The following is a 27371-nucleotide window of genomic DNA, read 5'->3' as shown; positions in this document are numbered from 1 at the left end:
TCTACCACGTTTCGCGCGGGATATCAACAAGCCACGATGACGCTTTGCGCCGGTGGCTTATCGATAGCGTGGTCCGCGGCCTCCATTACGATCGACAGGGCAGCCACACGCCTTTTCCTATCAACCATGATCGTAAATCCCGGATAAAACACGATATTGGTGTAAAGGTCTCACGATAAGTCAGTGTGGTAGTCTTGCAAAATTTGCTCCTATGTTAGGTGCACTATCTACTGTGGCCTTTAGGCCGGCGACAACATCATTCCGCATACATGATCTCATTCCAAGCAACGGTGCCTCTCGTGGATATCGTCCTCCTCTTTTTCATAACAATGATACCAACACACCAAACGAACGCCATACTACACCGTCTGACTAGCAGCCGCCGGAACAAACCTCCGGTCCAAAGCGTCTTCCCTGAAAAGAGTCAAAACGCCAGTATGCTCGCTAAAAAGAGGCCAACTAGAAGGCCCAGGCCCTACTTCGCCTTTCAATCTCCGAGTTTGGCCTCGTCAAACTGTAGCCTGAAGATATACGCCGAGCTTCTCGTGGGCTCTCGAAACAGCGAGGCCTTGTGTATACCTCTAGGGCAGATTTTATTGTTGACGCGAATCATAAATCATGCTTCTACTGTGGCGGCAATCCTGGGTGTCCATTGGCAGCAGCAGCTTGAGCCTCGGCTTGAACTTGGGCGATGATATCGGCCTGGTGGACAGCACCCTGGACCACTTGTTGCTCCTCCGCACTCAGGTTCTTGGTAAGATTTTCGTAGAGCGCAGGTTGCTCTTGTTGGAGACCTGATGCAGTCAGTATGAGATTGCGGCACAGTTCGTTAGATTATACTTACGTAGCAATGCGTGCTTGAACATGCCATATGGCTCGACCTTGTCAAGCGGTGTCTCGAGGAGACTTTCCTCTTCTAGCTCATCATCATCGTCATCATCGATGGAACTGAACTTTTGCGCCTATTTCTGGTCAGCTTGCATCTCCAATACCGGGCGGTATGTACATACCTCTTCATTCAAGAAGTCGAGATAAGCGGCACTCTCGTCCTTGACATCCTCAGTCTCGTCCGCCTCGTTGTTCCAGTCAGCTTCCTGTTCCCACTCCTCGTCTTCCTCTTCCTCGAACTCGGCGGAGTAATCGAATGTGTCTTCCTTCTTAGCTTCCTCGCGGTCTATTTAGGTGTTAGTTATCGCTAGTAGACCAGGATAAATGGAAACTTACTCTTCAGAGCTGCGGGGAGCGTCTGGAATAGACGGGTGACACCCTGTAACAAGCGTGGCCAGCCTTGCTGTACGCTTACAGGAACGTCCTGAGCTCGTAGTGTGAGGAGGGAGCAGATGGCGGAGATACAGAGCTTCTTGTCGTGAACTCGAGTGAAGTTGTCGATGCTCGAGAACCAGAGACTGAAGAACTTGTTGGTCCAGCCGTTTGTCTCAAGCACATGGAGCGCCAAAGCAGGGTTGTAATAGATGGAGTTGATGACAACCTCCATGAGATGTATCCTCAAAGACTTAACTTTGGGTTCATCGTTCATCAGCACGTGCATCGTAAGTCCGATAAACTCAGGGACGTAGTCATCGGCATGGCCACGCATGTTGAGCATGATGATCTCGGCTAGCTTGCAACCGCAGATGCGATCAACGCCACCAACCTTGTCATCCTTGAAGATTGTCCTGACCATGTCGACAATTGCATCGAGGTAAGACCGATTTTGGATCAAGGTGGGCGTACCATAGTTGACAAAGTTCTCAAGCGCAGGGAGCATATCTATACATAGTCAGCAGACGTATTGGTGACCGGCAAGAAAGAAGGCGCATACCCTCAAGATATAGCTCAGCACCGGCCTTGAATGTCCTGTGTATCAGCTCAAATGCTTGCCACATGGTTCCGGATATGCTCTTGGCAGCAAAGGTGCAGCTGTCGATGATCTCAAAGACCTCGTTGTATAGGTCTGCGAAGACGTTAGTATGGGGCTGAAGCGGTTGTATCTACAGGTTTGCATACCGTAAAGCTTGTTCTCGAGGGTAATGGTGATAACAGGCATGAGAATGGTCTCTAGATGCAGAAGAACATCAGGTGTACTTTCCAGGGTAAGGATAAGAGTACCAATGGTCTGTAGGACACCAAGAGCCGTGATACTCTTCTCGTCAAGGAAGTCACCGTACTCGCTTTCGTCGCCCTTCTCTTGGTTTCTTGATACCAGTTCCCGCACAATACGCAGGTAAGTGTCACGCAGCTGTTCGCTCAGCGCCACGGCGAAGGGAGTCAATTCCGGAGCAAAAACTTCGACAAAGTCCTCCATAACGTTGGCAAGCGCATCAACGTCGACTTCGTTAGCGAGCTTCAGTAGCTGCTGCATAACCTGGGGAATGTTCGTTTTCATGTTGGTTCGAATAACATCGTGGCGGATGAGGGGTTGCAGTGACAGGGCAGCAGCAACACGGACCGGGAGCGTTGGATCAGCCATGGACTCCAGGATGTTACGGTAGATGATGATGAGGTTATTCGGGTCCTTGAAATCAAGCTGTTCGAACTTCTCGAGGGTATCGCATGCGCGAGCACGAAGGAAACCGTGGGGGCTTCGGAATTCGGGGAACACATGGCGGACGAAAAAGTATTCGACCTGGTCTGCGATCGGGCTCTTCTTGCCTAGTATAACGCCAGAGAGCGTACCAATCATGCGCAACGCGCCCTCCTTCTCTCTTGGGTTCTTCTCGTTGTCGGGAGCGGCCTCATATCGGTTGACTACCTCGTTGACAAAGTTCAGCACAGTGAATGTCTGCTTGCGGCGGCTCTTGGTGAGCGTGACAAGGAAGTTTGTCGCGGCGACGTCGGGGGCGGTCACGTCTTCGTAGAAGTTCAACTTTCTGTGTAGGTACTCTTGTGGCTCCTCCTCGAAGAGTTCGATATCTTCATCCGACTGGCACAGGACAGGGAAGATGAGATGGGCGATGAGGTTGTCGGTGTGCGGCTTGAGGAGGGTCCACATGGACTTGGGCTTGACGCACTCGTCGAGGAAGCTGAGCGTGTAGTACAAGCTGGCCTTTGACAACCAGACTTGCTTTCCAACCCATTTCTCGACCTGCTGGAGGTAGACCTTGAGGATCTCGGGCGCGAAGTTGGTGATGAAGGTCTTGGCTACTTCGGTATAGTCGATCTCGTTGTTCTTGCCGAGCGCAGACGGGTTGCCGTACCTGTTGGTGATTAGCCACGCCCAAGTGAGTCATGCATAGACTTTCTATGTACCTAACGAATAGCCTGTTCAAGTTTGCGTATGACCACTTCTTCGCCTTCCACCAATGATTTACTTCCCGCTCGTCGAGATCTTCGGGGAGAGACGACTCTGGGGGTTCTTTGCCTACGACAGTCAAGAACAGTGTGCACCAGCCAACCATGACTTGCTGGTCGCGGAGGGATGCGGGGAGATCGAACTATGGTCTGGTCAGCTACTCGTCATATGCTATGCCAGTGAAAATCTTACGTAGATGGCATGCTTGTACACCTTCAACACCGTCCGTAATATCTCGCCAGCCTCCAAACTCGTCTCACCAGCCAGTGAGTTTCCGATATTCAGCAGCTGAGGGAAGGACATGGCAACTATCTTGTCGAAATCTGCGCGGTTCTCTCCCGACTTGAATCTGTAGATCTTGCATATCGCCAACAGACACTGGACACCAGCGAAGACTGACTCGATGTTTCCAGCGTTCAGTAGTTGTATAGTGATGTCGAGGAAGTCTGGCCATTTGGCAGGGAAATCGTATGCGAGAATCTTTTGGAGGGTAGGAATAAGCTGTAGGCGCACTTGGGGCGGGGAGGCGACGAGGACGGGGACGAGGCGACTGCGGAAGGCAGCCTTTTCTTCCTCTGGTATAGGGATGGCCTGGCTGTATTCTTCGGCAGGCGACCAGCCCTTGGAAATGCGGTTTTTGAGGTAGACGACGGCTGTAGGCACGCGTTAGTGATGAAGGCCACGGGCGTAGAGTGGTTGTGGGCGCATCTTACTCGACAGGCGCACGGCGTTGTTCTGTTCCTGCTCGAGGATGTTCAGCAGGCCGTCGGTGAAGCCTGGCTTTTCTTCGGCCTATATTTCTATCAGTCTGCCGTCTGGTAGGCATTCTTCCAGCATTCAACACGCACATGCTTGAGGTCGAGTTCAGCTTGCTGTCTGATGGCGGCGTTCGCGTCAAGAGTCGCCTGAATCCTATCCCGCAGGCCGGCAACGTCCATGGTTGCGAGTATGTGACAGGGTCTGCGGCGAGTATTGGTGATGGGCTAGAGAAAGCCAAGGGTGGTGGGTGCGGTGAGAAGTGGCAGTGGGGGATCGGGCGAGATTACTGCTGTCTTTGCACCCGCAAACAGCGTTATGGGGTAAGAATTGGCGGGAGGGACTGTGTCAGGATAAAGGCACGCGTGCTTTTTCCCTCGATTTTGCGCCTCGTCGGGCTTGTGCAGCTTGTGCGGGACGTGATGATGGAGGGGCAGTAGTTAATTTTGTGTGGATCAGAATCGCGGCTTTCCCTCCCAGCATCGTTAGCGCACGTGGCGGTCAATGCACTGTCCCTGCCCTTTGACCATCACGATGCATCTATTTACTCATCACCACATGCCACCTTGGCTGTCGCGTTTTCTAGCACACTGTCTTGCATTGCCAAACACATCAACAGCCATCCAGGTACCGATGTTCCACAACGCGCATCTACTTCGACGGAGAGTAGCGGCCTCTGAGCCGGCATGAAGCGGTACCTGCAGGCTTATGGATAGGTACTTAACATCCGACGCTTCCCACCGACTTCCATCGTTGCCGATGGGAAGGACTCAGACCGAAGCAACAGAACGTCATCGCTCTCATATTGGGCCCTACCCACTTGACGCACTGACTTCCGCACGGCTTCCACGGCTGCGACGCGACCCTTTCGGCAAATAGTGCTACTGCTGGATCAAATGCAACCGTACTACGACGCTGACCTACCATGTCTTTACACCCTCCATAGTTTTATCCGGAAGCTTGTACTGGCCTATGCAGCAAGCATGTTTGCGAAGTCTGTCACGCCACAATTCAGGGATCGCCATGAGGGACCGATCGAGACTGACAAAACCATGTTCAAGGAGATTGGACAGCACGTACATCATAAGTATTTCCGAGTGTCTGCATCACTATATCAAAAACACGCGTGAAGCTCCCCGCCTCCAAATACGACCACATAACCAGGACATGAGTTTTCTTGTCTTCTTTTCGAGTAAGGTCCAGCTGAAAGATGTTCATTCGAGATGGGCATGAGCAAAGAATATCATCATCTTGATATTTCCTACAATGGTTTAGCGATGGAGAGAGTGGACTTGGTCAAACGACAATGATCTGTGCCTGGCTTGCGAATATTGGCTCAAAACATCATGAGATATACGAGCTGTTGCAGCTTCCAATCAACCTCAGATGCCACGGACGGTGAACAAAGACCAGCGAGGCGTATATCTCATGTATACTTGTCGAATATGAATGCGCTATGCTTCCGGCTGTTCTAGACGAAAAACCATCCTGTCAACAAGATAGGTGGATCCCATGTCTGCATTCAGTACGTTTTGGAGAAAAGCGAAAAGGCAGAAGGAAGCATGAGTTTAACAGCCTGTTTTTTTTTGGAGGGGTTGACACAGATGATAGTATAGAGAAGAGACCAAGTAATGAAGGAGTGTTTTATATCTCCTGCTAGCATTACGGCTTCTCCAGTCAAGATGACACATGAGGTAGTACGTAACCCTAAAGTTATCTCATGTGCAATTTTTCACGCAATTCTTTGGCCAAGCATCAGCTTCTTGGGTCCTTTTTCTCTTTAGACAAAGGGGCAAAAATTCGCTCTAGTGAAGATTTGTTGTCAACAGAAGTGCATGATTGTGTATGTCGTAGATTTTGGGAGATATATCGTTATCTCTGGACTGTGTACGTACCACATTGGATGCGTTGTCAAGAGTCAAAGACCTAATACCCACGAGAATGTATCAAATCTTTGGTCCAAGCACAAATCTACAGACTAGCATGTCGTGTCAGTTTTGAGGACCAAATCTCAAACGGACGAGACAACGAGCGCCAACATGATAGTAGTCAAGCGAGTTTTGAAGTTAGCAATCAAGCAAGCGACCATATCATGCGTGCTTTGTTGTCGCTTTGTGGTCGTCTGCCCTCCTACAAACATGGCTATACTGTTTTCTGTATCGGGTCGCATCAAACACTCCATACTACAGTCTCTACACCATTTTCTTTTTGGAGGGACGAGGCAGACAGCATGTTGTGGGAGTCTTTCTTTTCTGGACCGCAGAAAAGTCCATAGCGCGTTTTTTGGGTTCGTTTTAAGCATTTTAGAAGTAGGGTGTGATAAATAAAAGAAGGTTCCCCAAAAGCTGAGCAGTGTTTTATACCCTCATAAGAGACAGCACATGCACGTATCTGCATCCGTCTACTTCTTCGGGGAGTGCAAGCTACACGACTGGTACCCGTGATTGTTCTTGGGAGCCAGAAGGTAGAGAAGATGATCATGCGGCTGGTGCGGGTTGCTTTTGGGGTTCTCTCAAGCTTGCAGACATCGCATGTTTGTCTTTTTCTTTCCAGAGATAGGAAGACAGACGTCTTCATAAGGTATGGTGAAAGCAATTTCTGAGAGAGCGAGGTAAGATGTGTGATGAAGGAGTATAAGTATTGAGAGCTTGAGTGGTCTTTATATTTTGAGAAATAGGCCGAGAAGTTGGCACATGTGATGTGGCTGGTACCTCCAATCCGGTATTCAAGTTCAAAAGCAAGTGCCATACAAAGCATGAGGGACGGTTTTGATGGTGGGAAGTACCATTGCTTCTGAACTACTAAGATATTTAACCCAAACTATTGCGCCATGTAAATGCTGTGTTATCAAGAAAACGCCTGGTAATGCTGCTAAAGCCCAATAGAAAGAAAACGCCGCTCAATGCGAAAAGAGAGCTTATGCTGACCAGCAGCTGTTTTATCATATCCCATCCCATCATCCATCATCTCATCATACCATCATTCCTCATAACCATTACCAAACTCAACCAATTAACCAATAGACTTTCCCCTCTTTCCCTTACCACACTCCCTCTTACTCAATGGCTCATCAGGGAAAACCCAACCCCTAACCCTCTTCGCCTCCCTCTTCTCGCCAAGCTGCGGCTTGGGAATCCAAGTGTCCTTGTCCAAGAAGTTTTGCCTGGTCAGCGCAGCAGGGCCACCAACGTCCATGCGCCAGGTGCCCATACCCTCAAAGGGGTTCTCCTTGGCGAGCATGTGCAGGTACCAAAGAGCGAGGGCGGCGGTCAATTGGATGTCGCCAGTCTCAGGGTGCGAACCAGAAGTTGAGAGACGGATGGGAGCAGAGGTCTCCAGGTAACCATAAATGGGCACGCCAGTTTGTGCGTTGACGGTTGTAGGGTCGGGGGTGGAGAAGGAGGATGGGCCACCACAGCGGACGCAGAGAAGTTCGATCTCAGTCATGATGAAGCCGTAGCGGCAACCGTGCTCGCGCATGATGCGGTGGAGGTGAGCGAGACCCTGTAGGTAGAGAACTTGCTTGGGAGGTGACTCGCTGCGCATGCCGGTGTTCCATTGGTCGTAGCACTTGACGAGACCGACGACGCGGCCGCGGCTGTCACCGAAGAGAGTCTTTTCATAGTCAGAGGGGTAGTTGGAGACGAACTCTGGTTGTTGGCGTTGACCGGCGACGGGCTTGATGGCGCGCATGACCATGTGAGAGTTTCCCTGAGCAACCTTGAGCGCAGCGTTGACCTTGTTGGCGTAGTAGTTTGTGCAGATGTCTTGGAGCGCTGACTCGTTCTCTGGTTGCAGGTTCTGACGGCAGGGCTGAGGAAGGTAGTTGGCTGGGACAGGGACCTCAAGAAGAGGAAGGACCGAGGGGATGGACTTGATAGTGGTAATGTTGAAGTCTTCCCAGCTGCGAAGGTTGCGGATGTCCCACCAGAAGTGGTTGTTGATGCCGCGTGGTGCGCTAGTGACGCGGCGAACCAGAGATGGGGAGGGGTTGGTAGAGGAGAGGTACTCGACCAGAGATGATGTAGCAGGGACTTGCTGAAAGCTGTCAAAGCTGACATCTGTGAAAGAGGGGTACTGCACAGCCGGCGCCGCCTCGAACTCTGGGACAACAAAGTCTTGAGTGCAAGTGGAGGTAAAGCTGGGCATGTCTTGAACCGAAGAGTAAGACGATGGAAGGGAAGTGACGAGGCTCAGGTTGGACTGAGGCGCACTTGAAGCAGTGACGTAGCTGGGCATGTTGCGGTAGGTGGGGAAGCCATATCGGCTGATAACCTGCTCATCAACACTTCCAGCAGAGCCAGCGCGAGCATGGCGGGCTCGGTTGGCTGAAGTAGAGCGGGAGTGCGAGCTGACGTACGAAGACCGACGTGGAAGCTCGGGCTGTTGTGCGAATGTGATGGGAGAGTTGAGAGTAGAGAGGTTGAAGTCATATGAGGAAGCTGTTGACACGGGAGATGTCATTGTGCTGTGGGCATTGTGGATGTTGTGGTTGAAAGGACTGGAATCACGACGAGCCATCGAGGCTGGCCGTGAATAAGGGCTGTAGGCATAGCCGATGCTGGATGAGGTAGACGTCGTCCTGCGATGTCTAATGGGACCACTGGTGGGCTCGGCAACTTGATCTTGCATGCGGACCTTGGGGAGGAGAACAGGTCCATATTGCCGAACTGGTGACCGTGGAGGGGTAGGACCAGCGAGTTGAGGTTCTGGTGATGAGGCTTGAGAGTAGTATGTGACGTCCGAGCCGACACTGCCCGGGATGTAGTTGAAAGGAGCAGTCGGGGGTGTTGTTTGACGGCTATACATGATGAATGATGTGAAGCTACCAGACTACGTTGTATCAGCACCAATGATTCGGCTAGAGGATAAAAACAGTGACTTACGCTGTGGAGACTGAGGATAGAGACAGGAAGAGATTATCGAATAGCGATTAGTAGCAGAGTCCAGCTCCAGGTGTCTAAGACAAAAACGCAGAAGTTAGGGAAGGAAAAGGAAATGAGACACAATCGACTCGTCGGGCAGTGCTCTAGATGAAGTGCTTGAAGAAGCTGATGGGCTGGTGGATTGCGGCACAGACAGACTTCTTATCCTTCCTGTTCCCCGCGTAGAGACACGAGAACCAACGCCCACTTCGCGCTAAAACATCTGAAACACGATCCATCGAAGGGCCAGCACCCGGGGAGTTGGACCGGTAGACGTTCTGGCGGTCTGGCGGCAGTATCAGAGCATCCTTCTACAACATGCGAGCCTCACAAGGCGTCTGAAACATAGCGCTGCTGGTGCTTGGCTTGGGCGAGTACGTGGCTAGCGAACGACTCTGGCTATGCTATTCTTGAGGCGTTGCATACTCGATGTAGTATGGTGGCATGAGAATATAGCCTCTCAATGGCTACAGCTATGAAGAAGTATACGAAAGCGGTAAGCGGGCCAGCGAGGCGCCTGCACATGGGGCGGTTGGATAACATGAAACCGGCAGCCTCGGCGCCGCATAGCAGAGTTCTAGTGTGTAGTACTACACTGAGGGACTTTTCTCGATGGGCGCCGGGGCGGCAGTTTGACGTTGGCAGCGCGAAGGGACGAATGGACGGCCATGGTGTTGTCCGCTTAGCGCCTGCCGTGTAGTCCGTGCTGGGTCCCGCGTTGCGTGGGGCATCTGCAGCCCGTTAAGAGTCATCGATGGAAGAAAGCGGGATGATTGGACCACGACGCTCCAACGTTTCGTTTCTGCGGAGCGACATGCGTCTTCCCGCATGCCCGCCATGCACGAACGAGTGACTCACAATGGGCGGAGAGAAGTGTATTCACGACTATAACACGCTTCCTAGACCGCTCACACGTCGACGCGTTCACCGCGTTGTTGTCAAGCAAGTTTCTTCCGGGTCTTGGGCCTCGCCCACCTGCTGCGCTGTCCTCTGCCATGCTATGCGACTCGACTCCATGCACAGCCCCCAGCGGCGTCTTGAGCTTGACCTACAAAAAAGCGCAAACTGAGGTTCGGACGCTCCCGAAGACAGCGCGAGTGTCGTTCTCGTCCAATGTACCACGAACCGGGCAATCTGACTGGCCCCAAATCCATCTGCCAATCCAAGCGCCCATACTCCCAAACGTTGCACCCGGAAACGCTCTCGTGGAGAAAATTTCCAGCCCTACCCATCGTCTTCCTTGAGCCTCATAGTCTATTAAGCGCCCATGTTTACCCTAAGGGGAGATATTAGTCGCAGGCACGGTCACCAAATATAGCCCAGACGGGACGAAACCGGCTGCGAAAAGGCCGTTAATTGCCTGAAATCGGAGATTAACTGTCAAACGTGCCTGGGGCTAGAATTGCTTCATCGAGCGCTGACAGCGGATTGGCGCGAGGTTTGGCAGCCTTCATCTCGGTTTCACAAGCTTCGCAAGAGCCTCATCCGATGTCATGCTTTGATCTAGGCGCCCTTGTACATTGCCGCAAATCTCGGCGACCGATAGAAACTATCCTCCGTGTTCTCCTTGCTGGCCTGAACTGTCATCATCCCTTACGCATGCCAGGTTACCGCTGGTGTAATTGAGACTCCACCGACTCGGCCCACCACTTCTTCCAGTCGACCACTTGGCGCTTCGTTCGAGCGTCTTCGGCCGCAAAAACCATGGCATGGCTGCGGAACGCCTCCTCAAGGTCGCATCCGAGGTACTGTCGCTGAGCGTCTGACGCAGGCATGGCGCCAGCGTCGACAGCGTTGACCGCCATCAGGAATTGTCGCGCAAGTCCCTCGTCACCCCCGCCGTGACCACCGCCTGCAAGATGGGGACTATGGGTTTTGGATTGCCCTGTGGAGAAGTCGTGAACTTTGATGTTGGTGCTATCATACTCAATCTCGCCTTTGGTACCGTAGATACGCCCTCGCCGTTCGCATTGCTTCTCAGTAAAAGCGATCATGTGGAATTGCGCTGTCTTTGCGCCGCGACCGTATAGTAAAGGTAGGCCATCGTCGTCTTTTGCAATGGAATCGTCATCCCAGGTGATAGTGACCATCTGGTCATCACAGACATCATTATCTGACTCCCAGACACATCGCCCAAACCATGGGCGTTGTTCTACTTCACTGGTTGGAGCGTCGACGCTGTAGTCTTCAGCCAGATCTTTGAGAAGCTGCTTTCCAGCTGCTTCTTTTCCCATAGTCTTGTAGATATCTTCGATCTCTGGATTCACAATCTTGACTGGCCAATCCGCGTTGCCGTTGTTCAGATGCCTCTCGAGATAAATCTTCTTCGCACTGTAGTCGCATCTAGACTCGTGCCCGCAGGAAAGACAGTTCGTAGCTGACCCAGCTGCCTTCGGTTTGCGCTCCCTGCGGAAGAAGTTGCGAGACCCTGTAGATGTGATTAACGAAGGAAGGTGAGGTGTCGCATTATCCGCGTTCGGACCAGGCGAGCAGAGCATCCACATGAGGAAATCGATATCGTGGCATGATTTTGTAAGCAAAGATGGCGCAGTCTTTGACTCTTTCCTCCAGTTTCCCCTGTTTCTATTAGTACTAGACTCTAGAAGCAGTGGTCAGGTTGATCATACCTCACATAGCTATGTGAGAAATGCCACCAGCCAACCGGTTCGACATGTTCGATGCTTAGCACATCTCCAATAACGTCTTTCTCAAGCACCAGATGTCTCAGTAACATGTTATGCGGCGAATAGCGCAAGACGTGGCAGATGCCAAAGATCGTTTCCTTGGCGTTGCTTTCGCCGTTGGGGGCCTTGAGTGCTCTGTACATCCTCATGCAACTGTCCAACCTCGTACTCATCGGTTTCTCACACGAGATGTGTACGCCCATGTCAGCGATACCACAGATGACCTCCTCATGCAACTCATCGAGTACACAGACGAACACTGCATTGACGCCTTTGTCTACGTCGTGACCAGCTCTTTCTTGCTCTCTTCTCTTCACCTCATACTCCTTCCAGTCTTTCCAACTACGGAATGCTTGGTTGCCAGTGGCTTCATTCCCACTGCCCCAGATGAATTTGCGACCAAATTCACAGCGTTTGTAGTCACTGGGCTCACATACAGCCGCGATGATAGAATTTGTTGAAGAAAGCGCGGCTTCAGCATAAGCAGTGCCACGACTCCCTGCCCCGATGATGAGGACGCGAGGTGGATTCGTAAAGGTCTGCTTTCCCACGGCCTGGAGGAAAGCTGTCTCATCTGCTTCGAGGCTTGGCATGTTGCTGATGTTTCGACAAAAGCTGTGTTGAAGCGAGGAGATATTGGTTTGAAAAGATACTAGTAATGGGTGCAGGGTAGGAACCGATCGGTATGGCTAATACCCCTCCAGCTATTGATATAGATTGGGTCGGACTAATGTATTGCATACAACGTCGGAACCAAGTCAAGCGTACTCGTATCTTATGTGTTTGACAGCTTCCTTCAGCCCGTTGGAATGCGATACGTGTTAGACGATGCGGAGGACCGGGCGACTAACAGGTCTGCGCGGCAATTGCCCTTTTTGGTGACCGGACAACACAAATGAGGGGGAGGTGAGGTTTGACTACGAGCGTAGCATTGATGTTGTTGCATTGCAGGCTAGGCACTGTCACGATTGGTAGTTACCGTTGGGTGAAGAACGCCACGTGTATCGTTGGCCAATAAGATCATTGCTGATAAAGCCACTCCAGCAACGTAGTACCCGCGGTGCATGAGTATCGTAGGTGGTCCTAGAAGTATTGAGAGTAAAGGTGTTTTCGATCACTTGTACTGATTTAATTGCATCATGTCACACATTTTTCATTCGTGTGTCTCGCTTTCAAATCGAGTGATATCTACCCCAAGCTTTTCCACTTCACCGTCACCATTGGTATCTCAGAGATACAGATTCGCATACCCGCCATTGTCTGTACAATAGCTATCTATTCTGGGGTCAAATCTTGTTCAGCTCATAAAACAACAAGTATACGTCCTTCTGCATGTTCAAGACTTCGGACGTCTTGCTCTCCTTGATCTTATCGTCGCTTATACGCCACCATCTATTGCTTGTCTTTTTCGACTTTCGTCGCAGAGGGTTTGACTCTTTTATCGATGACGCTTTCTCTGATGCGCGCTCCTTCAGCGATCGGACACTCCTCGTACGTGACAAAGAATCGCTACCAGTTCCTGTCTCGGTAGAGGATGGTATCGTTTGCAGTGGATCAGAGTCATGCATCCGCGGCGCGGAAGTCGGCGCTGGCCCTCTTGATGAAGAAGGTATGGTATCTTGGGAAGATAGCGACCGTGTCGAAGGAGAGTTCAGTGTGGGTGTGGATGGGACTGGTGAGCCGCGGTCCACCGTATTGGAGAGATTAAGTGCTGAGATCCGCGGGCTTTGCATAGCTGAAGGTGCTACTGACGGTGCTGCGGACGGGTATGGACTGGCTTGGCGACTGTACGCGCCTTCAGTACCAAGCGTCGCATTTGTGGAGAATGGGAGAGGCTGCACTTGACGGCGGAAGGATTCATAGTGACCGCTGTTGTGACTGCCCTTGTGTGTGACCATCCCAAGAAGGCGGTAGTTTTTGCGGCTTAATAGTCCACCCAGAGGCAGAGCTTCAGGGAAGGCGACCTTGGCCATATTCTTCGTCGAGGCAGCACCGATGGCGAATGTTGATCGTGACAGATGTATCGCAAGAACCTTGGGGAACTGCGAGATGTACATGTGACGCGATATGCGACGCTTGGGTGCCTGGCTTGTATCCGGAAGCTCGACACCTTCAGGCGGCTGTTCAGGGTCTTCCTCCAACGCTTGTCGGATCTTGGCGATGTCTGATTGTAAAAGCGACTGTGCATCTGGGTCAGTTGTTCGCGAAAGCTGATGATCTTTGCTCCTCAGCGCATGCTCTAGCCGACAGCGCTCGCACTTGAAATCGTCGATGTATTCAACCTTGAGCATTCCGTCAAGACAGGCGTTGAGAGAGGTGGAAGAGGCTTGCGGTACGTTCAGGGTCAGAGTGACAAAGGTCGACACGGTAGGCTTCGGCTTGAAGTGACATGTCTCGCACTCAATCTGCGATTCGATCTTGCCCTCGAACGGAAAGCCTTCCTCATCTGCGGGTGCTTCGTCCTCTCCCAGCTCTTCCTCGACACCATCACTACCAGAGCCTTCAGGCGGTGCTGCGCCGAACTGCTGCTCGACCTCTCTCCTTTCCGATGCGCCGTCCCCAGTTGTGATGGTGATGCCTGACCGTGTAGCCTGTCGCCTGGCCTTTCCGCCCGCATGGTACTCGTCGCATAGGCGCTCGGTGACTATCTGGAGAAATTCCTGCGCATCCTGCTGTTGCCGGCTGATCCGGGTGCCGAATGCATGCTCGAGCGACCGAATAAAGGGTTGCGGAGAGATAGTCTTCTTGTATATAGGCCGCTCGTTAAGCTTGTCGAGGATGTCCTTCAGTCCATGGGTCAGAATGCCTCTCTGCAGGCCCTGTAGCTTTGCGGGCCTTGCGGTCCCTGTCTCGGCATTCAACCTTTCAGGGTCCACATCATAAACTTCTGGTCCATCGAGCATGCGCCTGTGCGTTTCTCGTATGAGATATATGCGCAAGTCTGGCAGGCCGGCAAGTGCCTGCAGCACAGAATTGATGAAGCAGTCGTTGGCCGCATTGCTGAGACCCACTACGCCCTTCTTCTTACTGCTAGCTGCATTTGCATCGTCGTCGAGAAAGTACGTCGGGCCAAAGACGTAGACCAGGGTAATGGCGGCGAGGGAGGCTCCTGCGGCGTAGGTTGCAATTGTGAGGGGCTTCTCAGGCATCTTGCGGCGCCTGTCACTCCCGCTACCGCGGGATTGGATGGAGGATCGGGGGTCGTGTACGGTGTCGCGGACGCTGTGCTCGGTCGTGCTAAGGTTGTGCTGCGAAAATGCTATGGATAGGGCGTAGAGTATGGCTGACTACCGCATCAGCCATGGTCTGACTGCTGCCCAGCTTGGGATATCGCGCTGGCCGTCATCTGTCGTTTGCTCGTGAGGCGGGCGCAAAGTATGCCGAGCCTACGGCAAGTAGCACCGGCCATTGGCACCTTCCGCCCTCCGTCGCAAGGATCTCCACATCTGATGGACGTCTTGCACTTTTCTTGAAATTAAGCACGCCTCACCACGACACGCCCAATGGCTTCACTAAGGACCTCGACGCTGCTCCCGCAGTGCACGTCGTGTATACGGAGGGTGACGCGGCAAAATTTGGGGGTTTCGGCGTCGCAGCAGACCCGCACCATCTCAAAGAAGGCGAAAGAGGCAGAGCGCAACATTGTCGTGAAGCTACTAAAGGATGTGCCAAGATTCGGTCGCGCAGGTACGATGCATTTACTGCAGAAGTTTGACATGTGCCCTTTGCAAGTCCCTTGAAGCTGTCAAAGTGGTCACAACAAACACCAGTTCGACATGGCTAATACTACAAAGGCTCATATGTCCCGCTCAACCCTTCTCTCATGCGTAACCGATGGTTCCCCGCACGCGTCGCCGACTATGTTCCCGCTACCCAAATGAAGCAGCTCAAGGCGCAGGATGTGGACATGGGCCGCGACTTCTCATATGGCGTACGACTGAACCTGGAGGAGGCGGAGGAAGAGGAGGTCGACTTCATGAAGCAGCCGAAACACTATGTACGGCCGATTGAAATCGATGTGCTCAGCGTATGTCCCGTGTCTGGTCGTTGTAACCACCAATACTGACGAGAATAGCCTGAGCGATCCATGGAGCTCCTCGATGCGTTTGTACCACCCACGATCGACTTTTACCGCCAGCGAATTGAGCAAGACAGCCCATCGAGCGGGCGCATGGGTGCGTCTGGTGCAGCAGACATTTTGACTGCAGCGGCGATGGGCAAGAAGGCGTCTGCAGATGCTATCTACGGCTCTGTCTCAAGCACCGATCTCGTGGCCACTATAAAGGGAGCGCTGGCGCACAACGACGAGGCGGCCCGCGTGATACTGAATGAGGCAGACGTCAAGTTCCTCTCTGGGCACGAGGAGGGCGACACATCGCGTGTCAAGCAGCTGGGCACATTCAAGGCCGAGATACGGTTACCCGGCGTAGAGGAACCTATCGTGAGGAATATCCGGATCAGAGCGAAGGGATCGGAATCATGAGGCTTGGTTAACTGGCCGCAACATATCGTAGACCCCAACTTCCGGACATCTGGAGAGGCCCAGAACCTCACCTTCCGAGGATTCCTCCGCCTCGCTGTAAAGATATACCTGTGCCATCCATGTCATTTGCATTTCCGCATATCGGAAAAATTCAACAACACCTCAATTATGATCACGATATGGCGCATATGTCTTGTCCCGCATCATCAGAGTGACTTCATTGGTGGGACCTTGCATGCTCTAGACGGAGCTGAGTAACATGGAAGAAGTGGCTGGCTCGGTAATTCGAGGCGTAAGGCGAGATAGCGTTTTGCGGCGAGACTCGGACAACATGTCACCTGTGGATTGCAATGATGCTTCACCGAGCTAAGGTGAAAAGACAGTCCACTTTACTTCCGCGCTGCCGAGCGAAAGCGGCCCCGCCATGACTTCAGAGCGCGGCCGTGAAGCATCATCGTGTCTCAGACCAAACGAGCATGATGGAATGCGCCCTTCCACGGATGCGAGCCAAATGATTGAGTGAGGCCATTGTGCGATACGCAGGAATGAGAAAATTCAACAGTCAACGTATCATATTTCACAAATGGAAAAATTCGTGGGGGTTGAATTGCTTTTACCATGCGCCGTGGGTAGGCCTGGTGAGGGAAGCTGGCGCGGAACCAGCAGCTGCGTCACTGCTGCGGTCATTAGCGGGGTTGTTTTTTGTGGTCCGCCAACCCCACTACCATGTTTGAACTTTAACTAGATAGCTCTCAACACGGCGCAAACTTCTCTCTCCATACTACACCTACACCTTTTCACAATCCCAATTTCTGAATTCTACAATCCAACACATACCCATACCCCAACAAACACCAACTACAATCGCAAACATGGTTCAAGCTTCCGAGGTTCTCAAGGGAAAGTAGGTTACATGGACCCCGCTCGCATGATCATGAGCTGACGCTAACAACCATCGCCTTAGGACTGGTGTCATCTACGGTGACGATGTACGCGAATTGATTCTCGCCTTTGCCTCGAGCAAGCAGTTGACATACTCCAGGTCTACAACCTCTTCAAGCACGCACAATCCGAGGGATACGCCATCCCCGCGATCAACGTGACTTCCTCCTCCACCGTCGTCGCATCCCTCGAGGCTGCCCGCGATGCCAAGTCTCCCATCATCCTCCAGATGAGCCAGGGTGGTGCCGCATACTTCGCCGGAAAGGGCGTCGACAACAAGGACCAGAGCGCTTCCATCCAGGGAGCCATCGCCGGTGCTCACTACATCCGCGCAATTGCGCCCGCATACGGTATCCCCGTTGTTCTCGTGAGTTGTGCCTATACGAAATGCATGTGAGACATACACTGACTTCGTATTTTCAAATCTGCAGCACACCGACCACTGCGCCAAGAAGCTTCTGCCCTGGTTGGACGGCATGCTCGACGAGGACGAGAAGTTTTTCAAGGCAAATGGCGTACCGCTGTTCAGCTCCCACATGATTGATCTCTCAGAGGAGAGCAAGGAGGAGAACATTGAGACCACCAAGAAGTACCTCCAGCGCGCTGCTCCCATGAAGCAATTCTTGGAGATGGAGATCGGAATCACCGGTGGTGAAGAGGATGGTGTCAACAACGAGGATGTTGACAACAACTCGCTCTGTAAGTGTGCCTGTACGAACTGCCTGTGAGACATACACTAACTTCGTACACCCACAATTAGACACCCAGCCTGAAGACATTTTTGACATCTACAAGACCTTGAGCGAGGTCTCCCAGTACTTCTCGATCGCCGCTGGCTTCGGTAACGTCCATGGTGTTTACAAGCCTGGTAACGTCAAGCTCCGCCCCGAATTGCTCCAGAAGCACCAGCAGTTCGTCAAGGAGCAAGTCAAGAGCAAGGACGACAAGCCCGTCTTCCTCGTCTTCCACGGTGGCAGCGGCAGCTCTGTCGATGACTTCCGTCAGGCGATCTCATACGGTGTCGTCAAGGTCAACCTCGACACCGATATGCAATGGGCCTACTTGTCGGGTGTTCGCGACTACGTCCTTAACAAGAAGGTGAGTTGCGGTTATATGGAATGGTCATGAGACATATACTGACTTCCTGTTCTAGGACTACCTCCTCACTCAAGTTGGTAACCCAGACGGCGAGGACAAGCCCAACAAGAAGTTGTGAGTATTCCTATACAAACTTTATGTGAGATATATACTGACGTTTGCCAGCTACGACCCGAGGGTGTGGGTACGCGAGGGTGAGAAGACCATGAGCCAGAGGCTCAAGGTTGCTCTCGATGACTTCTACACTGCTGGCAAGGCCTAAAAAGCTTCTCAACATTCCGAAGCAGAGATGAACTCGGTTAACGGAGAAAAGGCGTTGGCGAATGGGCGTGAGAGGAGGGCGGCGACCCGGCTACGGCTCGGACGCGTCGCGATCACGACTTTGATGACATGCAAATCGCAAATTTAGACATAGGTGTTGATGATAATTACAACTGCCTTCTCAGGAGAACAAAAACTCTCCATCACCTTTCAGTTTTCTCGCTGCAGCTTCTTTTACTATCTGGTTAAAACCTTGATGCGCCTTGCTATGCAATTTTCTACTGCAAAATGGAGACGTCGGATGTTTACATTTTGATGAATATAATGTAAAGAGTGTTTCGAAAACATGTGTACAGAGTGATTGATAGTGATTGATGGTTGTCTCGATGCAACCTGGTTGTAGTAAGACCACATGGTGTGATTGGATCGGAGGTTTGAAGACTTTTGTGCTCAAGGTGCTTGGATACAGTTTGTTACAGCGTGGGCAGGTTGATGCAGTATACAGGATATAGTGATAGTTAGCTCCTTACTGTCGGTACTATCATTCGATAGAAGGTGCTGACAATCTAATCTACATGCTCATATGAAAGTGAGCATCGATGTCATATCACCGTAAAAGTGCATCCTAACGGAATATGCTCGACACGCAAAGGCCCCCGATGTGGCTAGCTCAGCCCTACCGGCATCGTCCGCGAATCCTGCACGCGGAGCATGACATCACATCTTCGAGCCTATGTCGCAATGCGCTTTCCCAAACTTCGCGAAAACAATGCAAATCATGTCAATCGCAAAAGCAGGTTGTGTGGCAGCGGCTGCCAGCGTCGAACACTTATGTTCAGACCTTTCCCAACTTTCTGCTCATTACTATAATCACATTATACCCTGATACCCCAACTTTTACGCATACCCCTACAGCTACACGAGCTTTTGGCCATCACCTACACATACATCTAATACATATACCTCCAACATGACTCTTGGCGACTCTATCCGCAAGGGCGTGGGTATGGTCCACGTAAGTTTGCACAACCCGTCCCTTGGGACTATCTTGACATCAAATCGTACTGACATTCATAGGGAACTGGCGAGGCCATCCGCGGCAATGCCATGGCCATAGTCGATGACGCGAGCGGCGACAAGGCGAGCGCAACCAAGAACCAGGAAATCGCCAACAAGGGAGTCGACGAATGGGACCGAGGCTACCGAGGCCACCCTGCCGACGCTGGTGTCACTCCTGCCGACACTGATGCCCACCGCGAACGCATGAACACGACCAACACCACAGCCACAAACTACGGCTCGCATAACTCAAACATTGGCAACAAGGTCGACCCCAGGTACGACTCGGATATGGACCACAGGGGAACTGCAACCGGCTCAACAAATGCTGGACCGCACTCGACCAACGTTGGTAACAAGCTTGACCCGCGCTTCGACTCGGATGTTGACCATCGCGCTGATCCTACATCGAACGTTGGCGGTACGGGCTACGAGACACGTAGATAGACGATACACTGCGCACTTTGACATCAATATACCCTTTTCCTCGTACCGATTCCTTCGTTTTGTTGCTCTCGCTGACGTGTCAGCTCATCTTCACTCTTCGCTTCCCACGACGCAGACTGACGGTACAGGTGAGATTCAACACCCTGAACTACACATACCACGAATTCTTCATGATGTTTTCCCTTACAATATGCTATCCGAGACGGGGCTGATGAAGTATAGCCGAGAAAGACTTCGGATGGCAGCCCTCGAAAGGGTTCGACGAGGCCTGGCACCCGCCACACGAACAGCAACATGGGGGACATCTTCCCCATGAGCACCGAGGCTCGATCGGTGGTTCATCCGGATTAGAGGCTGCAAACAAACTCGATCCTATATTCGTTGCTGGGCCTGATGAAGAATCGATGAAGTACGCTGACCACCCCAACATCCACCATCTCCGCGGCTCGATCAGTGGCGCATCCGGTCTTGAGGCTGCTCAGAAGCTTGACCCTCCTGAAGAAGCGACAGCCCGTCTCACAGACGAAGTGTCCGCTCGTGGCCCCGGCTATAGCCAACCCGACTCATCGTACCATCAACCAAAACCCACACACCAAAGCAGCGTCCTGAACATGCTCGAGCGGGATGCTGACTCGCAGCAATACCATCAGCCAAACCGCGCTACTACAGAGCCTATGTCCCAATACGATGCATGCTACGAGTATCCATCGCAGTCAGAATTGGGAAGATATTCGCCCGACTCAGACGATGCGCTACTTCGCCAGTCACGCCGAAGAAGCCGTAAGTTCTCGTTCCAAAGACTGAAGTAGCTTGCAGCTATTCGTGTCATGTCAGGTAGCAAGCGGAAGTGTGGCTAATACACTACGGTCTCTAGAAGCAAAAGTCGATCCCTCTGCCCCCCATTGTTGGACCCAAGACAATGAAGAAAGAGCCTAAGTCGACCACGAATTCTCACAAGAGTGGCCTCATGAATGCGCTAGATCCGAGGGTTGATCGCACTGCAGTGAAAAAGTCCAGAAAGAGTGACTGTTACTGAGAGATCACTAATGCTTCATGGTGGTTACTTGGGGAGGGAAGCAGTATGTCGAGACGCGTCATAATGGTATAGAGAAGTAGAATCAATATGCATTTCTATGGTGACGTCCCATTCCTAGCATGCATTGAACAAGTAAAAGAAGCTGCACATATGCCTACTGATACAGTTCCACTGGCCCATAGAGCGTGTCAATCTCATCTTCTCCATCACTACCTATGAAAACTCGTTCGGGATTATCAGGATCAATATAGAAAATATTGTCTTTCCCACATGGCCAATAATGTTCTTCCGTGGCTCCGACACATGAATTTAAGCCATCTAGAGGCACGATCCAAATCTCCTTCGCATTGACAAAATCCTGGACCTCTCGAACTTCCGAATGGTAGAAGAACTCCGACTGCATTTCACGTGCGAACTTCAGTCGGTGAATGAGCGGAGCGACCGGCTTGAAATTTTCGAACATGGACTCTCCAATGTCGATGGTATCCATGTCAAGATTAGCCCATACGTACCTACATTTTTGCGTAGTGCTTTAGCATGGGATGCACACCAGAGTATATAATGGGTACCTACTGCGCGCCGTGCCCCGGTATAGCAATCTCCGAGAAACATTTCTGGTACAACCCATGATTTCGTGCTTCTTGGCAGGTCTGAAGCACGGCGGGTACAGGTGTGGAAGATTTGATGTAAGTTGGTCGCTCGGGAGGTATTCTCCACCTGCGCTGATAGATAAATTCAAAGTTTACCACGCGGGGCTCAACTGTCGCTTCCCATATTTGCATCCGCAGCTCGTATGGTAGACGAGGAAAGGGATGAAAGGTTGTCATGTGGGTGCGAAGAACAGTCGAAGACGATGTTGATATGATGAGGGTCAGCGTTTTGACAGTGCGCTGGCACAGTGGACTCAGTGGTGGCGCAGAACAAGTCCTTGAGTGGGTGATATAATTTCTGTTTTGACAAGTTCTCGTGCTATGCAGAGCAAGCGAATGTGACTCAAGAGCCCACTCGTGGCCGAACGATAGAGGGTGAGGGCTAAATCCGCTAGTTTGGGGTCCATGGTGGCAGTGTCGACCGCGGCTCTATCCGCGCCGCATTCTAACTGTTCTGAGAAACAGCTGTGTCCACCTTCCCGTTCTGGGTCCAATCCTTGAGCATTAAGATTTGTTGATCCAAGTCACTACGAGAATCTTGAAACTAACAGAGTCTGAGCAAAAGAGTGAGACAAAGGACACATGTACTATTCGTAGGTCTTTTTGAAACGGCGCGCCGTGCCCCACTCATCACATGCTTCTTGATCACTTTTGGTGATTCATCTCCTTGGTCATCCAATACTTTTTGGACAACCTGTGGAAGTGGTAGGTTATGAGGGAAAGGAGAGAGCGCATATGAAACCAGGACTTTATACTGTTCGTCGCAACCTAGCTTCGTACACCTGACGAGAAATGAGCTGTATACAGAAAGAGGTACACGCTGTGCCATCTTCTGGTATATTTCCAAAGTCTAGATTAACATATTGCCGTCATTTTCCTTTCCCACATACCCATGGGATACTTATATGGCTCATAGCAGCGCTGGCACATGTTCCTTCTCCACAATACTGTCGCTCACATGCATGTTTGCTTTCTCGTTTTGTAAACTTAATTCTCCAGAAGATTGCACTTCTTCATAGTCATAAGCATTTCATTTGTACTTTTGCAGCCCGTCGGCACCCATGCATGTACTAAGGTCGATCTCCGAAACATCAGGAACATGGCTTAGATGCAGGATTGTTTCTGGAGAACGGGAGAACGAATAACTTTGCTGTTCACGTGTGTTTGATTCTACCGGCAGAACACATGCACGATTTCGTTCCAGTTTTGGATTCGGAGTAATAAACGACAGCGAAGTCCTATTGTCTTTGCCTTACTCTTGCGGGGGCAGCAGAGGAGGACAGAGGCAGAACAGCCATCGTAGATCTGTCCTTTTTTCTTTATGTCGACGAAGCAAATCAAATGTGTCGGTGCCCAATTTGGAAGTACCGGGAAAAGGCGGAAGAAGATGCCATGATATCAATAGCAAGTTGCTTTCGAGAGAAGAAGACGACAAAGAATCTATGTTCAGCCAGTTCAGTCTACGTGTTTTCGACAAGACGTGGAGCCCGGGCAGCCATGGAAGTGGGATGGTTAATCTTTTGGTCAGAGCATGGTCCACAACCATCTGTGTTTTGTAGGTATATGAAGACGGATGATGTACTAGAGAAACAGGTGAACAGCTTGGCGAGGACATTCATACATACGCAGTCAAGCTAGCGTCAGGATTGCCCGTGGTCTACTGAGCCCGCATGTGCGTCTGAAAGTTGCTAAAACCGTTTGCGATACCTACCAGCGTATCGCACACATCACAGCAGCCATTTCAACACAGTTTGTTGCGTCATAAACACATCGTCTCATTCCTATTCCTATCATATCACATCACCCATCTATGCCTGGAAACGCCACATATGCATCATAAACCGCCCAATCATATCGAAAAGCAAAAGATCCATCGACCAGCAAGTGTTGAACCCATGGTGATGTACTGTAGACGCCGGAACACCCACGCTAGGGTGCTTGTTGAAGAAAAGCTCCTAAAAGAGCTCCACACCCTGATGCAAAAGAAGAACCTGAGAAAAGAAGTACCCTGCTACTGTTTGCCGTGTTGTTGCAGGCATTTAGGTAGGGGTGGGCGCCGCGGCACCGGTGATGTCGCTGTCCTCGCCCTCAACAGGCGCACATGTGCAGAAGAGGTTTGTGTCGCCGTATGCTGTTATATCGTTAGTTGGTGCACCTGAATATAGAAATCATGAAATTAGACTCACCATCATCCAACCTCGCAACGCTAGGCCAGAACTTCTTCGCCTTCAAGTAGGACAAAGGATACGCCGCCTTCTCGCGGCTATAACTCCTATCCCACTCTCCAGTGATAAGATCTTGCTGTGTGTGCGGGCTCATCTTGAGCACATTGCCCTCCTTGGGCTGTTGACCCTCCTCAACCTCCTTGATCTCCTTCCTGATGCTAATCAACGCGTCGCAGAAACGATCTAGCTCAGCCTTGCTCTCCGACTCGGTAGGCTCAATCATGAGAGTGTTGGCGACGGGCCAGCTCATGGTGGGGGCGTGGAAACCGTAGTCCTGGAGGCGCTTGGCGATGTCAATAGCTTCGATGCCGGCGGTTTCCTTGAAGCCGCGAACGTCGAGGATGAACTCGTGAGCGCAGCGGCCTTCATCGTTGGTGTAGAGGATAGGGTAGTGGGGCTTGAGGCGGGAGAGAATGTAGTTTGCGTTTAGGAGGGTGATCTTAGTGGCTTGGGTAAGGCCGACAGCGCCCATCATCTTGATGTAGGCCCAGCTGATGGGGAGGATGCTGGCGCTTCCCCAGGGCGCGCCACTCACGGGGTGGATGGCTTGAGCTCCACCAGTCTCGCCGCGGAGATGGCCTGGTAAGAAGGGTGAGAGGTGTTCCTTGACACCGATGGGTCCTACACCGGGGCCACCACCACCGTGAGGAATGCAGAAGGTCTTGTGGAGGTTAAGATGGCAGACGTCGGCGCCGATCTCGCCTGGTGAGCAGAGACCAATCTGGGCGTTCATGTTGGCACCGTCCATGTAGACTTGACCGCCGTGCTGGTGGATCAGGTCGCAAGCAGCCTTGACATTGGGCTCAAAGACACCGAAAGTACTGGGGTATGTGACCATGAAGGCACCAAGCTCTTCGCTGTGTTTCTCGCACTTGGCCTTCAAGTCTGCCATATCCAGGTTGCCAGTCGCTTGGTCGCACTTGATGGGCACAACGCGCATACCGCACATGGCAGCACTAGCAGGGTTGGTTCCGTGCGCCGAGACAGGAATCAAGCAAATATCACGCTTCTTGCCAGGCTGCTGCTCGAGGTACTTGCGAATGACGCGAAGACCGGTGAACTCGCCCTGGGCACCGGAGTTGGGCTGCAGCGAGACCGAGTGGAAACCAGTGATGTCAGCCAGGTCGTCTTCCAGCTGCTTGATCATGTCGGTGTATCCCTTGGCTCGCTCTAGGGGCAAGAAGGGATGTAGGTTGGAAACGGTATCAAATGACACAGGCGCCATCTCCGCGGTGGAGTTGAGCTTCATTGTGCAGGATCCAAGAGGAATCATCGAGTGTACCAGAGACAGATCCTTCGAAGACAGATGGTTGATGTAGCGAAGAAGCTCGGTCTCGGAGTGATGCGAGTTGAAAACAGGGTGGGTCATGAATTCGCTAGTTCTCTTGAACGGCTCAGGAACCTCAATATCGACAGATTCATCAAAAGACACATTCGCTCGATGGCCATGGTGCTTGAAAATGTTAATTGTTGTGCCGATAATGTGTGCAGAAGTAGTTTCGTCAACGGAAATGCCGATGTGCTGGTCGTCGATCCTTCGTACAAGTACTCCCTTGTTCTCGAGACTAATGATGATTTCTTCGGTCTTGCTGCCTGTCTTGACAACGAATGTGTCAAACAAAACAGGTGCGTTGTCCATTTGTCCGCGCTGGCCAGTTTTGAAACCAGTGGCGACGATGGCTTGTTGGAGCATACGAGCCTTTGCAACTACCTGCTTGGCGATCGCCGTCAAACCATTCGGTCCATGGTACACAGCGTACATGGCGCTCATGTTGGCCAGTAGTGCCTGTGCTGTGCAAATGTTGCTGGTAGCCTTTTCACGGCGGATGTGTTGTTCACGGGTTTGCAGCGCAAGTCGTGCCGCAGGGTTGCCGAGCCTATCCTTTGACAGACCGATTAGACGACCAGGAATCTTGCGCTTATACTTCTCGTCGCAAGCGAAGAAAGCCGCGTGTGGTCCACCAAAGCCCAGAGGGACACCGAATCGTTGTGCGTTTCCGAAAGCGATATCAGCACCGAACTCTCCCGGTGGAGTAAGCAGTGTGAGGGCGAGGAGATCGGTCGCAACACTGAAGAGGGCACCAGTCTTGTGCACCTTCTCGGCGAGTCCACGGAAGTCGCTGACACCTCCCTCAGTGTCCGGGTACTGGGCGAGCACACCAACGAGATCTTGGCCTAGCTCCTCCACCCTCTTGCTGTTGTCCTTGAGCACATCTGCGACCTCGATCTTGATACCAAAGCCCTCAGCACGAGAGTATAGAACGGCGAGAGTCTGGGGATGACACCTCTCTGATACAAGGAAAGTCTTGTTCTTGCTTTTCTGCTTGGACAATGGCATCATGCCCATGGACATTGTCATGGCCTCGGCCGCCGCAGTAGGCTCATCCAGCACTGACGCATTGGCAATGCTCAGACCAGTCAGGTCTGACACCATTGTCTGGAAATTCAGCAGCGACTCCAAACGTCCCTGGCTGATCTCTGGCTGGTATGGGGTATAGCTGGTGTACCATGCGGGGTTCTCCAACACATTCCTCTTGATCACCTCAGGTACCTTGGTACCATAATATCCCTGTCCGATCAGGCTCTTGCCAGGCTTGTTCTGAGCCAAAATCTCCTTCGCGCTGTTGAGGAACGCGGACTCTGGCACACCATTGCTCTGCCATGCCTCCTGCTGATTCTCCGACAGCTTCCCGATCTTCAACTCGCGCGCAGACAAGATGTCGGCGGGTATAACCTGGCGTACAAACTCGTCTAGGCTGCTCGCAGGCGGATCCAGCGCCTTGAGCATAGCCTCCGCTGATTCGGCAGACGGTCCAATATGACGGCGGGGAAATGTGTCGAGCGCATCGAAGGGTTTGGCCGAACCGGTCTGCTGGGGCGGGGTGTCGAAGACATCCTCTGCGGCTTCGACGGCAGCGGCCGCCTGTTGCGCATTTGTAGCGTTTTGCTGGAACCCGCGCTTTTGGAAAGTTTGCAGGGTCTGGTATGCGATTGCGCGTGGAGAGCTGCCCGCGAGCTGCGGACGCGATAGCTGGGCTACACACGTTGATCGTGTGAGCCTGCTAGCAGCGCTAGCTGCCCTGAGACATGCTGTACGCATTCTGGTTGTGTGGTTGTAGTAAGACTATGGGGAGTCTCCCCGGGAAGCAATTAATTTTGAACAGAAGGATTTGTTTTCTGTTGGGCGGATCCTGTGCGAGCAATTGGCCCGTTTGTTCAAAAGTTCGGGAAGCTCGCCACTGTAATGGTGGTGACGATGGCGGGGAAGACGCGTTCGATACACTCACACCCAAGAAAGTGTAGGAGTGAGGACTTGCAAGCGACAAAAGAAAAAGGGATCACGAAACCTCAAGACCCTCTATTCACAGCCTTGACAGCCCTCATTCATTGCTATCTACACACTCTAACCCGTCATTATCCGCGACATTGGTGATAAGCTGACCCTTGCCGAGCTAACGGACGCGTGCCACTAAACCCCAAGCCGACCGACCTTGCATCCACACGCATTCCTAG

At 52.0% G+C, this 27371-nt stretch overlaps 8 protein-coding genes across 8 annotated transcripts; 3 read left to right on the top strand and 5 right to left on the bottom strand.

Moving 5' to 3' along the window:
- Positions 1 to 624: 624 nt before the first annotated feature.
- On the bottom strand, positions 625 to 4230 carry AA0111_g606 (putative importin; the record flags this gene model as incomplete). The annotated part of the gene is made up of 10 exons (XM_028652241.1): positions 625 to 794; positions 845 to 962; positions 1011 to 1174; positions 1225 to 1770; positions 1823 to 1954; positions 2008 to 3197; positions 3250 to 3434; positions 3485 to 3945; positions 4006 to 4084; positions 4141 to 4230. The coding sequence occupies 10 exons, from the start codon at positions 4228 to 4230 to the stop codon at positions 625 to 627; spliced, it is 3135 nt and encodes a 1044-aa protein (XP_028511803.1).
- Positions 4231 to 7060: 2830 nt separating this feature from the next.
- On the bottom strand, positions 7061 to 8857 carry AA0111_g605 (hypothetical protein; the record flags this gene model as incomplete). Its single annotated transcript, XM_028652230.1, has 1 exon — positions 7061 to 8857. The coding sequence occupies one exon, from the start codon at positions 8855 to 8857 to the stop codon at positions 7061 to 7063; it is 1797 nt and encodes a 598-aa protein (XP_028511804.1).
- A 1723-nt stretch (positions 8858 to 10580) lies between these two features.
- Positions 10581 to 12250, bottom strand: AA0111_g604 (hypothetical protein; the record flags this gene model as incomplete). Its single annotated transcript, XM_028652219.1, has 2 exons — positions 10581 to 11550; positions 11601 to 12250. The coding sequence occupies 2 exons, from the start codon at positions 12248 to 12250 to the stop codon at positions 10581 to 10583; spliced, it is 1620 nt and encodes a 539-aa protein (XP_028511805.1).
- Positions 12251 to 12943: 693 nt separating this feature from the next.
- On the bottom strand, positions 12944 to 14806 carry AA0111_g603 (Ubiquitin carboxyl-terminal hydrolase 16; the record flags this gene model as incomplete). Its single annotated transcript, XM_028652208.1, has 1 exon — positions 12944 to 14806. One exon carries the CDS (start codon positions 14804 to 14806, stop codon positions 12944 to 12946), a length of 1863 nt encoding a protein of 620 aa, XP_028511806.1.
- Positions 14807 to 15480: 674 nt separating this feature from the next.
- AA0111_g602 (hypothetical protein) lies at positions 15481 to 16140 on the top strand (the record flags this gene model as incomplete). Its single annotated transcript, XM_028652197.1, has 2 exons — positions 15481 to 15684; positions 15733 to 16140. 2 exons carry the CDS (start codon positions 15481 to 15483, stop codon positions 16138 to 16140), a joined length of 612 nt encoding a protein of 203 aa, XP_028511807.1.
- Positions 16141 to 17012: 872 nt separating this feature from the next.
- Positions 17013 to 18442, top strand: AA0111_g601 (Fructose-bisphosphate aldolase; the record flags this gene model as incomplete). The annotated part of the gene is made up of 7 exons (XM_028652186.1): positions 17013 to 17044; positions 17105 to 17129; positions 17183 to 17449; positions 17514 to 17781; positions 17843 to 18180; positions 18236 to 18294; positions 18346 to 18442. The coding sequence occupies 7 exons, from the start codon at positions 17013 to 17015 to the stop codon at positions 18440 to 18442; spliced, it is 1086 nt and encodes a 361-aa protein (XP_028511808.1).
- A 969-nt stretch (positions 18443 to 19411) lies between these two features.
- AA0111_g600 (hypothetical protein) lies at positions 19412 to 20756 on the top strand (the record flags this gene model as incomplete). Its single annotated transcript, XM_028652175.1, has 3 exons — positions 19412 to 19456; positions 19519 to 19921; positions 20170 to 20756. 3 exons carry the CDS (start codon positions 19412 to 19414, stop codon positions 20754 to 20756), a joined length of 1035 nt encoding a protein of 344 aa, XP_028511809.1.
- Positions 20757 to 23672: 2916 nt separating this feature from the next.
- On the bottom strand, positions 23673 to 26958 carry AA0111_g599 (putative glycine dehydrogenase (decarboxylating); the record flags this gene model as incomplete). Its single annotated transcript, XM_028652162.1, has 2 exons — positions 23673 to 23764; positions 23820 to 26958. 2 exons carry the CDS (start codon positions 26956 to 26958, stop codon positions 23673 to 23675), a joined length of 3231 nt encoding a protein of 1076 aa, XP_028511785.1.
- Positions 26959 to 27371: the final 413 nt, after the last annotated feature.

The sequence above is a fragment of the Alternaria arborescens genome (assembly GCF_004154835.1).
Source record: "Alternaria arborescens strain FERA 675 chromosome Unknown contig_1, whole genome shotgun sequence".
Taxonomy (NCBI): Eukaryota; Fungi; Ascomycota; class Dothideomycetes; order Pleosporales; family Pleosporaceae; genus Alternaria; species Alternaria arborescens.
Note: the sequence above shows the minus strand (reverse complement) of the source record. Positions and strands in the feature narration are given on the sequence as shown.